Here is a 14,318-nt window from a genome sequence, read left to right as displayed (position 1 = left end):
TAACATTACAGAAATCTATCATGCATCTTGAGGTGAGAATCACACATTCATTGATAATACAGACAGTATTCTTCTAAAAAAAAAAAACCAAAACAGTTGTTGGTGTCCCGTTAAATAAGATCCCACGATTTTAAACAATTAGAATTTTATTTTATACTGGCTTGCATTATGCAAATTAAAACAGAATTTTAACCTAAACCCATTATCAGAACAGTATTTTATAAAGAAAATACTATCTTAAAATAGTTGCAAATTAATGATTAAATAAAAAAAATACACACCCATTGTTCAAGAGGTATATTGCAATATGTAGTAGGTCCTATTGGCAGGCATATTTCAGGTACACCAAATAAAACAGAGAAGAAAATTTGGTTTGGAAGTATTTCTTGATAAACTTCTCCTGTCAATATAGATGGAGCACCTCAAACTGTTTGTTACTCAACTACTGCATAACTTACATGAGCCTTCTTGCTACCTGTACCTTATTGCATAGTCCCAAATAAAGGACAAACGTTTTAAAGCCTCATGCAAGGAAGCTTTTGTTACAGAAATGCAGAATCCCAATAAACAAGAAACTTTTGGAAAGCAATTTATGTGATATACTTAACATTGCATACCTGAAAAATTCAAAGTTGAGACAAGCTTTTGGCAAAAAAAATTTGTCATCTTGCTTGAACCACAGTTTGCTCATAGCAGTGTCCTGTGTCAAGAAAAGAGGATTTGTTATGTCACCTTACTTTTAACCGTAATATCACACTACCTTTAAAAAAGGCTCATCACTTCAAACCTCAGTTTAGTGTTACCCCTTAAGTTCATATTCTTGCTATATACATTTGTATATACATCAATCTATCCTTACTGAGACTCTTCTTACCATATGTCACCTTAACAAGCAGTTAAATGGCTGCAGCATTGTGAATGAGCTTATGATCAAAATGGAAACTACTTTTCTAGAGCAGGAGTGATCAAAGACAAATTTAGTTAGCTTCACAAAATTCCTTGCCAATGCTGGCATTAAAATATGTGCTATTATGCAGCACTACAGCAGCATATAGTTGCATGGCTTAGACTAAGAATTTAATTGTGTATTTAACAATTTTAGTAAAAAATATTAATGCATTGTATGTTGTTTTAAAGCAATGTTAGTAACAAAACCCACACATTTAGAAAAAGTAGTAAAACTATCTGGAAATTAGTTAAAAGATCTGTCAGCAAAAATTTTTAGAATAATCTAGTACAGAAAAGAATTTAAACAACTTCCCCAAAAGCTGTGAAATAGATACTCTCTCTTTGTTCCAACTCTAGTTAACTTTATCCCCCTAAACCTTTTCCTTAAATTGCTATACCCGAGAAGAAGGAACTTTTAAATGTAAAATTATTTCTCTCTTTCTCATATTTTTGAGCAGATGCTCTTTGCTTCTCAGGGATTTGGCATGGTGTTTTCCTCCTTTCTGCATAAAAGAATCTCTTACAGCACATCTTCCTCTACACAATACTCGCCTTATACTAAAAAAGCCAAATTAGAGCTTGTCTCTGAGACAACAAAATTTTTATTCTGTTAAATTGCTACTACACAGTTTAGAATATATCTTACACCAGGGACAGAATGACAAATAGTAGACCCTGTCTGTAGTACTGGAGACCTGATCCAATAGCCTGAGATCACTAGCTGCAGTCCGTAATAACATTTTGGCCCTCAGACCAAAGCCTATATCCTAACTGCCCTCTTTCTTGAGAGTTTTTCAGGGCAAGATGTGTCATTATAACAAAGGTGACCTACTGACATGCTGTCAGTGAAAATGGCCATCCTGTTCCAGCACTTATGGTCTCATCCCTCCCTTTTTCCACAACACTGATCCAATCTATAGTAAGCTCACTTAGGCATATGAAGCAGCAGAAAAATTGCTTTTTTTGTACAACTAACCTCTGTTGATTTAATTCCTGCAATGTGGGGTCAAATGTCAGGGACCACCAAAAGGAAAATGACATACAACTGGGACAGCAGGGGAAAAAACAAAGGAGATGCTGGCATAGATGTCTATTTCATCAAGTACAAAAGATTAAAAACATTTTCCCTCAGAAAATGTATTTTAAAGGGAAAGGAAAAACTAAAAGCAAAAACATTTCTAAAGCAATGATGACTTAAAGCAAAGCTTTTGTGTGGATCAGTTGCCTAGATGCTACAGAGACACTGAAGGACCATCAAGTTTCTGTAGTAAACCAATTAATGTTACTTAATAGAGCTGTAGTATGTGTGTCCCTGCTGAGGTTTAGGGTTTCAGTTCAGGATGAACATAACCAATGCTCAAAGTCCTCTTCTGTTAATAATACTGCTTCAAGTATATACCTAAAATGCCCTGGGCAGAACAAATACGTTTTCCTGAAGGATGTCTTTACACTGAGGTAGACTTATATTAATCTAGCGTGCAAAAAGTACTCCTGAATTGAGTATTCAAGCTGGAGCACAACATGTAATTGCAGAAGACTTCTATTTATCCGCCAATTAAGCCTAGAACAGAGACAAGCATTAGCAAAGACAACTATGCTTTAGAGAAGTAAATTTTAGGCAGTCAGAAAAACTGAGATTTGCTAAACGTATTGAGATTATTAAATGATGCTTCCAGGAGAATGGAGAGTGATGTTTATTTATGTGTTTACATGTTTGTCTCCCTTTTCCCATGCAACCACAAGCTTTTCCCATACACAGTAACAAAAGAATAACCAGCCTTGTCTACACCCCCAACTTACTGAACACTGTCCAATAAAAGAGTGGCAGTCACCCTTCTGCTGAATCAACAGTTTTAATACTATTTCTATCAATTATTAACATGCTTTCAAAAGGGCAAAGAGAGTTTAATTTGCTTGCAAATTTATTTTTGTAGGAACTCAAAAATTCATAATCCGAAGTTTAGCAAGAATGAACTTTTTACTATCTTTCTAGCAATATATTTAAATTTTGTACTTTTTTGTTTATTATACTTTGGAATACGACATTATCTGTATTTTAAAAACACACAGGAATTAACTACTAACTTCTCAGAAGGTTAGCTAGCAAACAGAACAAAAATAACTTACCTTGACAAGGGCAGGGTATTGTGTCGCATCTTTTTCCAATGGCAAAATCTCAAAGTTAGTAGGAATGAACTCATTTTTCATTGGAAGCCTGAATTTCCCATTTAAGTCAGCATTTTGCCATTTCTAGATAAACAGAAGGAAAAATGAGACTACGTAGAATTTCTGCTTAATTAATGTATCTATACGTATTTATTTTATGCTGTAACAAAAGATTTAAAAATGTGTTCCATTAGCTTATGTATAAATACTATTAAGATAGCAGGGAAAGAGAGAAAATCTGGGAAACCAAGTTGGAGTAAGCTATCAGCAGGATAAAGTGCTCTGAGGAGGAAGACAAAAGATAAAAAATAATTTGAAAAATTTCATAGTAGAGTGGAAGGTGATTCTATGTCTCATCTTTTCCGTTACTGTGAACTCTGAGTGAAGGTATTAAACTAAATCCACAAGCAAAAATTCTAATCAAGAACATAGGTATGAACAAGCTAAAGGAAGTGAAGTATTCCTATGCAATGTCTGTTCAAAGCATGCTTGGCAGGTCCAGTTTAACTCTAGGGTGTATTTCACAGCTATCTCTTCTTCTAAGAATAGATCAATACAAGTTTCAATAAAGATCTGCCCACCTCGTTTGTTGGAGTTTTGATTTTTAGAAGCTCATTTGTCAAAAGATACTAAATTTCTAAGTTGCAAAAATCAATTTTAGAAATAGTTACATATAGCAGTTGTAAAAAGATTCCTTTCTTAAAAACAGACTAGTTCATTAACATTTAATATAGTCTTTTAAGTTTTCAAAAGTTAATGCTTACATTTTTAAATAACCACTCCATATTATGGATCTTTCACAGCAAAAATGGTATAACATTCTCTGCACTTAACAAGGTTTAAAACCATTAAAATGTACCTGTCTTACGTAATAAGTATTTGAAGTCTAAAGACTAACATAAAATCCTTACTTCTCATAATATTAAACAAGACTCATTGTACAATTTTTATGCTATGTAGAGCAGCAGATTTGTTCTCTCCAACTAAATGAAAAATTAGACAAAGAATTTACCACTGTCATTTGCAGATGTTAGAATATATTAAAAATATTAACATGCCTTAATAACTTCATCAGAAATTGCTTCTTGCTTGTACTGTGTTCCATACCAGTCTTCTGTTCGATCAGTTTTTCCTTCAAAAGACTTGGAAACGATTGCAACTCTGAAAACAATGAGACAAAGCACTCTGGCATGAATGTGCCTGAGAAAAGACTGAGAAATTATTCAGAGCACTATTTCTGTTCCATCACTAGAATGCATGTATTTCTGGAAATGGTCTCTGGACATTTGGATAGCAAGTGTGTGTATAGTGAACTGCACAGTAAGGTTAACCATGAAATCAAGTTATCAGCATCATTTAATTTTACTGTTTTTCTAAAATGTTACAACCTAGAGTTACAGACAATTATTCCTGCATGCAATTTCTATTTTTTAAGACTTTGTCTGTGTTCCAGAGAACACAGAAAGCAGTCTATACGCAATCAGAAACATAAATGACAGAATCTTAGAATATCTCAAGTTGGAAGGGGACCCATAAGGATCACTGGTTTCAACTCCCTGCTTCTTTCAGACTACCTAAATCATATGACCAAGAACATCATCCAGATGCTCCTCAAACTAAAGAATACACCTAAATAAGAGGAAATCCAGAATAAAGAAAATTACAAACTTAGCAGTATTTTTTCAGTAGTCTTTATAATGTGAATGAAGAAAACTCCTTTAATTCTTTTTAACAACATACAACATAAAAGAGTATTCAGTGGAAATAAGTAGCTACCTTTAAGAGTAAAAAGATGTTTCAAATGGTCAAAAAAGGTAACAATTAGAACATACTACATATTCTACATGTATTTAACAATCCCTAGATGCCAACGAACGTCAAATCTTGTGCAGATGGCTAAAATGCACATTAAAACATCAAAATATATGTAATGTAAGTGTTCTCTTTTTTAATGACAATATCTTAAGGCCAGGAACATTCTGTTGTATAATTCTAATATGCATGGCAAAGCAGGGTGTAAATCTAAACAGGCATATGGATGTGTCTCAAACTTTTCAAATTATTAGTAATTTAATCTGTGCACTGCAGTTTGAGTAAAAGGAGAAGGCTCAGGGGTAAATAGCTAACATTAGATGCATTTAAATAAATTACAAGTGCATTTCAGAGTCACTTGGGACTGTAAAGACACGTTCTCTAGCAACAGATTCAAACACTGAAGCAGGACTTACACTACAGACTGTCTAATTTTGAGACAGTATTTTAAATCATACCCACTAAACAGGGACAACCAAATCACACATTTAAGAGATGCAGATTTCCTCTGGGTTGAGGAAAGGAGAAATTTTTACTCCCATCTTTGAAAGAACCACATGATTAGCATGAACAGGTACACATATACATATACACAAAACAACCCCTGCTCCTCTACAGAAGTTACGCAATATCCAAAGCAAAATGATAATATTAATCTTCAAGAGATACATTGTTTCATCTCTCATTGCAAATGCCAGTAGAAATGGCTAACAGTTTTATAATTGCTTCGTATAAAACTGTTTCATATTTGTTTGCATGTTACATCTATTTCATTTTTTATACAAAAGGAACAACACTAAATAAATATTCAGCAAAGAACTAAGCCCTTTAATCCTTGAGAATATTTGTTATTGCAACACAGTAGACACTAGCTCAGTCAAGAAGGTGAAATCTAATTTGTTGTTTACATTAAACTCAGCCATAGAAATATTCTATTATGTTTTGCATTTTAACTTGGACAGCTGGTGAGCAAAAGCTCTATCATGTACAGATGAAGTTGCTAAGAGACTATAAAAACCAAAGTCTATTAGAGCTTTAGAGCAATTACCAGGCCTTTCCTTCCATTAAATAAAAAAGAAGAAAAAAAATAACAGCCTCAAGCTAAAAGATTATCCTGAAAATATTTCAATAATCATGTGGTCTGAGCAGCAAAACAAAGGTGTTTTATGCTATAATAGACATTCCCTCCTTCTACCCTTCTCCAAGGTATGGATGCTCAAACAGTAGTAACAATACAAGCACCCAAACATTTGCTGTAGGAACATACTAAAATTAAAAAGAGCTAAAAATAATTCTGTCTGCTCAATTTATAGAAAATGAAATTGTGGAAATCAGCATTGCAATTCTTCAAGCAGTTCTGCTTCAAGGGATCCTCCTGCCCTCCCTACACCCCAAATCACTACTGGAATAATTGCTTACGTTTTGAGCTCTCAGAAACATACCTGCAACCACACGAAACAAACCAAAAGGCATTTCATCTGCCTGAGACTTACAACCTAAACCAAGATACAAGCAACGAACACTGGGACAGAAGAGGGGAAAAGAAACACCACAGGTAGAAATATAATGCCATGCAGTTATTTAAATGTACCACAATGCACCTTTAAAGTTACCATCTATGTAACGTTATTTTTGTGTTTCATTTCTGTGGTGTTCTGTGTAACACTATGAATCTCCACATGGTTTAAAACAGTGTTGAAATGCACTGGAAAAGCCAGACAGGCAATCTTTAATAAGACCTGCTTGTAGCATACTTAAACTCAACCAGTGCAATTAGGCTTCAGAGCCATTCATGAACAGGGAACACAGCTGAACTATAAATGCAGTTTACTTCCACGTGCACATTCTTGCACATGCAAACTGTTGCAGTCCTCAGTTACTGCCGATTAACAAAACCAAGCACAATTTCTATAATGTCATACGTATTTACTAGATACCATCTTGTTTTTCACTCTTCTGAAGCCTAAAATGAAGCAACAAGTGACAGATCCACAGAAAAGTATTATTTAGTAAGAGAACGTGTGCTTTAAAATTAATGTACTTCCAAGAAAGATTATATTCCAGATTTATGTAACAAAAGTCAAGTTTCTAAGGGTGAAAAAGTAAAAGACTTTGAGACCACAGTGTTTGTGATATTAGTAACAGACATGTCAAAGCAAACTTGTCGCAAAAAAAGAAAGAATTTATACTTAGAAAGGAATTGCTTTTTTGAGAAATTAATTTAAGCTTTGTCTTCCAAATTATGATATTGGCAAACCAAAGAAAAAAATTACACTTATTCAAGTGCAGAAAATAACATGACTGAGACAAAAACACCAAAAGTCTAGGTTTGTTTATAACTTCCTCCAAAACCACCAGTAAAAATGATGTGAGGAAATATAGGCTATTCAAAGCTACTTCCACTCAAATCTCATTAGAAAACAGAGTAAGAGGGAAAACTACATGCAGAAATGTTGCTGGGGAGCAGCATTCTAATCATTCTGCAGAAACACAAGTTATTTGTTAGGGTTCAATAAAACTAAGTCTCTACACACACTGTGGTTTGTGGGGGGAAATAAGGGAAAAAATTGTGATTTTCAAAATCTTTACTCAGATACGATGCAATCAAAAAATAAACATATACATTCTGTATTTGTACATGTTTATCATCACAGATGAGAACCACTGACTGCAGTGAATTAACTGTTTGCTCAGTATCTGAAATACCAGCCCTTAGTAATATCTGTATCAACATTTTTGGCATTCATTTTCTTTTTCTTCCCTCTAGGATACTACTAGCACTGCACTTCAGATATCAAGAGAGGAAAAAGGTCCACTTACTATCCAGGGGAAAATGTTCTGTAGTTACTTAATCTGATGAGTCACTAGCTTCTTAAATTTTAATATGAGCATTTATTCTGCAGATGATGAGGGGAAAAAATTGTGCTGAAAATTATGGGAAAATTACATTTTTCAGCTAAGACTGTGACACATGCCAAGTCTACTCCCTTCACAGATGGCTGGCAGAACCCAAGCAGTTTGAACAAGTAAAAATGATACATCTTAAAAAGGTTTCTCTTTTAGGGAAATTAAGCCACTAAATGCAACAAGTAGTGTGTGAAGGCGGGAGGGGGGAGGAGAATATGAAAACTTCCTGTTATGGTTCAGTCAAATAGAAGTACATATGGATACTTGCTGCCATCTGTGAGTCTGGATAATTTTCCATACTTTTTAAAAACACAGTTTGTTAAGAAAATAACAGTCAAAAAGCTAAACTTTCTTAAATGACATTGAACAGCAGTCTCTAACTACCCCAGTACAGATATGCCAAGAAAAGTCCTAGTGTAGGTGAATTTCAACAGGGTTATGAAAAGGAAATTATAAATAAAACCATAACACAAAGGAAAAATGCAAATCAATGGAAACTAAACCATTGCAAGACAATTTATGCAAGGCATAAAAATAATAATTAAAAAAAAAAAACCAAACAGGAAAAAAACCCCACAGGCAAAGTTAGGATGATGTGGCGCACAGTAATTCTTTCATGAAAAGGAAGAACAGAAATGTAAACATGAGCATAAATATCAGTAAGTGGTAGATAACCAGCACACATATAGACATTTAAGAGCACGTCCACAGTTTTTTATTAGTATACACAATTTGCTCAAGTAAAGATAAAAGAAGGAAGCGAGCTACTGGATTGATAGTTTACTACATGCATATAGATACAGATGTAATTAGAGGGAAAAAAAGTAAAACACAAGGGGACTCCTTTATTAGCATCTATAATCTCAACTCATTCTTTCAAGAGAGCCTACTAAAATGCAAATCCACAGTGGCTTTCTCAAATCTTTGTAACATACCATAAAATCACTTCTAGTAATATTTAACTAAGGTTTTTTCTCCCCTCAAGATATTTTATCTTGCCAGCAATTTAAAATATTATTCCTTGTTATATTTTACTATACTTTGAAGTATCTTGAGATTAAAAAATTCCTAGTTCACTTAATTCTACTTTTTAATTTCAAAAGGTAAGTGCTTAGAATGTGTCTAAAAAGAATACAGTATTATATACAAGTGAATATCTTGTTTCAATCACATGAAAATAGGGAATTTAATTAGCTCAGATCTTTAAACACCTGCTACCCTGAATAAAATAGAAAGGACACTTTTACATCTGAGAAAAATCAGCTTGCACTATTATCATAGAAGCTACACAACTATAATTTTTGAGACTATACTGAAAAAATACATCAGTTAGAGAAACAGGAAAAAGCAATAAAACACTTAAATTTGGTTTGATATTTTGTGTTTCTTTTTTGTAAGTTATAGTTTTGTAGAAGACAGTCTAAACAAAGAGAACTAAGACATGAATGTACAGCTGTTATGGCAATAGCAAACACTAGCATGATTTTAGTCTACACATAATAAGCAATACATTTATCATTACTACGACCACATACCATTCCAAGTATGCCTGCTGCTACATCATTACAGGCCTCCTGCAGGCCTCATTCGATCCATGTTAGAATATCAGGGCTTTGCTGAATACTGCTGTTAGAACTGCATTTAACCAGTCTTTGCTCACTCTCTAGTTTGTACTTACTTATATTTAAGCCTTAACAGGACAGCTGTAGGCATAGCTGTGGGTATTTAAGCTTCAGATAACTACTTATATTTACTACCTTTAAGCCCTACTCAAATCTCTGCAACAAAAAGAATACATAAATTTTTAACAATAAACTATAGAGGTCATAAAACCAGGTATATTCCACTTTGGAAAGTCCCTTTATCTCCCGATATTTAACTTTTTAATTCAGATGCTTAAAATTACATAATTATTATAATCTATTCCTTAAACCAGGTAAAGTGAAGAGACAATGTGGTTAGTCCTGAGGGAAGATTAAACGCAACATATTTCTTCCGGCGTCCAAAAAGAAAGCACAGTAACAACAAGCTAGAAGAAAGCAGGGCAACACCTAAGTCACATAAAGCCCCAGATTACATGGAGACCCACACACATAAGTTACTAAATGACCATCCCTCTCCGATCACAAGCTTTCTTGATTCAGTCACCATGCCACCATCACTCGTCCATTATGAAAACTGAGACCTTCCTGCATGCATATTCTATCACATTTAGTTTCCAAAACATGCCCACCATTGTGCCTCTCCAGTCTAAATGTCCTACCCTTGCTACTTGAAAAGTCATATACAGCATTCAAAACAGGCTGAATTTGAAAAGCTGAGATGAAAAAACTGTCTCCGTTATCTGAAGGATCAATGCTTCCCAGTTGCTTCAAATATTAAAGCTGATCATTTTCAGTCGGTATTTGCTCTAGATATGTTCCATCTTGAAAAAAATCCTTTTTTACTTAAAATTAATCCACAATTACCAAAGTCTAGAGAATGTTCCCATCTCCAGCAAGTTGCTTTGTCAAATGCAAGACAACTGATGGAACCCTACAAAATCACTATAAATAACATACAGTAGTAAACATATACTAGTAAACAATTATCTTTAGTTCCTAACATTTCAAATAAGTTACAGCTAAATTCCATGTCTTTTTAGAATGACATTTTCCTCTCTATAATAAGATTCTTGCTCATTTTGCTCTTTTTTTTTTAACCGAGGACAAAAAGCAATGCAGAATTGCAACTGCAAGTGCAACTATGGGCTTATATTAACTAAAAGAGCATTGTGAAACAGCTGTTCACTATGTATTTGAAAAAAGCACACCATATAACATTCTGAGTTCTTCTAAAAATTGTCACCACTATTCTCGTGCTTCTGACCACATTCTATGGACTTGAATTTTCTCCCTCTGCCTGTAATCCCTACACTTTCCTTTCTCACACTAATAGCTTTTGAACAAGGTTAATTATGGCTATTTTATGCTGAAGTACTATCAACTGGAAGGGAGTGGCAGAAGGCTGGCATAGCCAGCAACAGGAGTAACACAGAAAACATGAATCTGTGGCATCCAGCAGCATCTGACAAGCTTAAAGTCCATAAATGTATTTACGTATATTAACTTCCTCAAGCAATTTTTAAGAATTTAAGCAAGCAGATGCTTTGGAAGTTCTCTGGCTAATAACAAAGGTCCACTTTACATTATGAGAGGTATCCTTCCCTAAGATAATATTGACTGTTTTCTTGCAACATTGAGTCACATTTTAAAGCTATGTGAAGCTGTAATAAACATCAGATCTGATCAAGCACCTGTAGCTTGTTTATTAAATCACTATAAAACAAATGGTTTTGCTTGCAAGCAATTCTAAAACCAGTTAAAAGTTCAAATTCATGTGGAATTTGGTTAAGCTTTCTTCAAAGAAGTAATTATATATTCTCTTAGTTACTAAAAACAATCTTTATGTTAAAGGTAAACTCTTACATAAAATTTCAAGAAGTTGGGCAATAGATCAGCATAAAAATACATTCAAAATAGAAGTATTTAACACAACAGGAAGGAGAACCTGGAAATTTTCTTTATTGTTTGTTCAAAATATGATCTCTCGAAATATTCAAGCTTCAGTTGCAGTATCCTACACACATTACACATAGATGCACACCCACACACAAAGATTTAGGCCCTTCTTTAAAGGGCATTAATTACTATGGCAACTACTGTCACTGACATAGGCAGCTCCATTGATTTTATCATTGCTTGTGTACCCCTAGAAACACTAGAACCCTGTGACACTTACAAATACAGTTCATAACCCAATTTTATCCTACTTTATCTAATAATTATCTGAAATTTACCATCTTTCTAAAATCAAGTAACATGCATTTTAAACTAAAGGAATATACAAGACAGATTTTGTCATACAAACAAACATAATGAAGATTCCTGCTCAAACTTTTACGTAATTCCCAGTAATTTCAGAAGACTGAAACACATACTAGAAACTCTAGAAATGTATGAATGCATGCCTCAATGTCCTTCTATATCCAACACTGACAATTTCAGTGTGGAACATATTCAGAAACAGACACCACCACCACCACCACCCCGCCCCCCAATCATTATTTTTTGTATTATATACCTGGCTTCCAAAACACTGATAAACAGGTGTTCAACTGATACAGAGAATCACAAGCAAGAGCTTGTTTCTGTGTTTTCATACATTTTAATAATATCTCTACACCACCAAATTAATATTATAATTTATTAAAATATACACAAAAGATATAACCAAATTGCAAAAAAATAAAAATGCAGACTCCAAAGTGCTAGTATAATTGTTGTGCATGCCATCTTCTAGTAATTAAGCTTGTACTACATTATAAATACACATATATACACAAATTTACATATTGTCCTACTGAACCTCTGCCCTGATCAGTGCACAGAACAATTAAGAAACAGTTATTCAGTATTTTACATGATTTGCTCAATGCATGACCTGACTTCTTCTCTTTACAATATTTACCTCTTTCTCTAAATAAACAGAATTACTGAAGTGTCCCTTCTACAGCACTCACAGTGTTACAGGAACTAATTTCATATTTAAAATAACCCAAGAGACATTATTTTCAGAGATAGGAAGCAAAGGAATATAGATATCCACAAAGGTATACAGTACCCATTCATTTTAGATGCTCATTTTAAGACTACTTTTTTTTTTAATTCTTTGCATTGCATGGTACCTCGCAGATTAAAATAGCAACGCTTCTGTTGAGTTGCTTGTGGATTCAGCCACTCAGCAATCCCTCTATTTAGGCCTTAAGATCTTAGGCGTACTCAAAAAAAATAAAAAGGAATGAGTAATTGCTGGCTTGCTGTGAAAAGTCTGGTTTAGGAGCTTGTCTGGTGCCATTGAGAAAGCTTGTGACAAAGCAAAGGAGTTCAGTTCTCCTGGGCAGCATTAAACAGTCTTAACCTTGAATCTCGACTTTCCTGTTTCTGCATATTTCTGTTACACTCATTACACACCCTCCAACTACATTGGTAGGTCAGGCAGAGTAATACATGGCAACGGCATCTTATGGTGTAATTCCAGAACATTTCTATTCTGTAAGAACTGAAACAGAACGGGAGGGGGAGGGGGGGAAGGAAGAAAAGCATACATCTGCAGAGTGTAAAAAAACCAGCAAGACTTGGTAAACTTTAGTTTCTTTGCCCTTTGTAGACTACACTGCACTCTGTCTGCACAAGCTTTTCTGCTCAGTTCCTCCAAGTTTGGTCCCATTAGTTCTGCTGCTGTCCTACCTCAGGTTCCTTGTCTCACACCTCTTCTCTTTGCCCTGTTCTTGTGATTCAGGAATCTCCTTGCTAAGCTTGACATAATCTTTTCTTCTAGACTTCCTCTCTTACCTCCACTCTGCCTACTAGTCCCAATTCCTATCCTCCTCTCATTTTTTTGTCCAACCTGCACTTAACCATCCACAGCATTTCCACTAGTCAGCCTCTCTATCCCCCTTGACTGACATACTAGTTTCCCCACAGCTACCAACAACCCCCCCCCTTAAATTACCCCTGATGACTCCTTTGCTAGCTCTGTTGTCCCAGGTTCTTCCTCCCTTTATTAAGCATTTGCCAGCACTTCCTCCTCCTCAATCAATATGCCCTTTTTTTTACCTGTCCTCATTTTCTTCTCTGTGGCTTCCAGATTCCCTCACTTGTAAATCATCATCTCATTAAGTATTATTTCCTTCATCCTGCTCACACTGTTGTTCTTTTGGCCTCCCTTTTCTATCCCGCTTGGATGACAACAGAAGATCCTTAAAAGCACAGGAAAGAGAGGCTTCCTTTTTCCTTTCACCATCTTGTCTGACCAATTACTAATCCCTGAAAATTTTACTGCTGCACACTCACTCTACAAAAAAAGCACATGTGCAGTGCAGTCATGCTCACATCAAAGAGGTGCTCTGGAAATCTAAGGGATTTAGGCAGCTAAAGACACGGCTATTTCTACCCACATAAATTGATATTTTTCAGAGGGTATGCTAATCTGCACGAAGTTTTGTAGCTCTCCATAGGGAAAACAACATATATAGAGCAGATAAAAGCCATCCTCTTAAGAGATTTCCAGACCTAGCTCCAATTTATGAATACTACAGCATTCCACATAAAATGTCCCAAGAATTTAGTAAGGCAGGATAATTTTACTAGGCTTTTTCTCAGTAACAGTTGAGCTATTCTGAGCAAGTATCTTCCCAAAAACTATTTCAGTCTAAGGAAGATGTCCTGCATAGAAAGGACTAAAAGGACGTTTTTGTCCAAACAGGAAGAGTTGCATGCACTTCAGTGTGCTTGTTTTCAATGGAAAGCAGAGACATTAACACACAGAACAACTAACTCTTTTTCAGTGACATTTACTTTGGAGCTGTAAGAGACACCTAAGAATTTGTGTTTCCACTGCTTTCTTACAGTGTTTGGTTAAAATACAAGTTACTGCAGTTTAAC

The 14,318-nt window shown here is 34.8% G+C and overlaps 1 protein-coding gene across 3 annotated transcripts in view; it reads right to left on the bottom strand.

The window, feature by feature from the left end:
• IDE (insulin degrading enzyme) overlaps positions 1-14,318 on the bottom strand; it is a 68,787-nt gene that overhangs the window by 27,280 nt on the left and 27,189 nt on the right. For all 3 annotated transcript variants that reach the window (XM_074907478.1, XM_074907477.1, XM_074907476.1), the window contains exons 12-14: positions 4,173-4,275; positions 3,076-3,198; positions 618-700 (exon numbers count right to left, since the gene is read on the bottom strand). In XM_074907478.1, coding sequence (XP_074763579.1) covers positions 618-700; positions 3,076-3,198; positions 4,173-4,275 — 309 coding nt within the window. The remainder of the gene's footprint in view (positions 1-617; positions 701-3,075; positions 3,199-4,172; positions 4,276-14,318) is intronic.

Source organism: Athene noctua, chromosome 5 (genome assembly GCF_965140245.1).
Source record: "Athene noctua chromosome 5, bAthNoc1.hap1.1, whole genome shotgun sequence".
In the NCBI taxonomy this organism is placed as follows: domain Eukaryota; kingdom Metazoa; phylum Chordata; class Aves; order Strigiformes; family Strigidae; genus Athene; species Athene noctua.
Note: the sequence above shows the minus strand (reverse complement) of the source record. Positions and strands in the feature narration are given on the sequence as shown.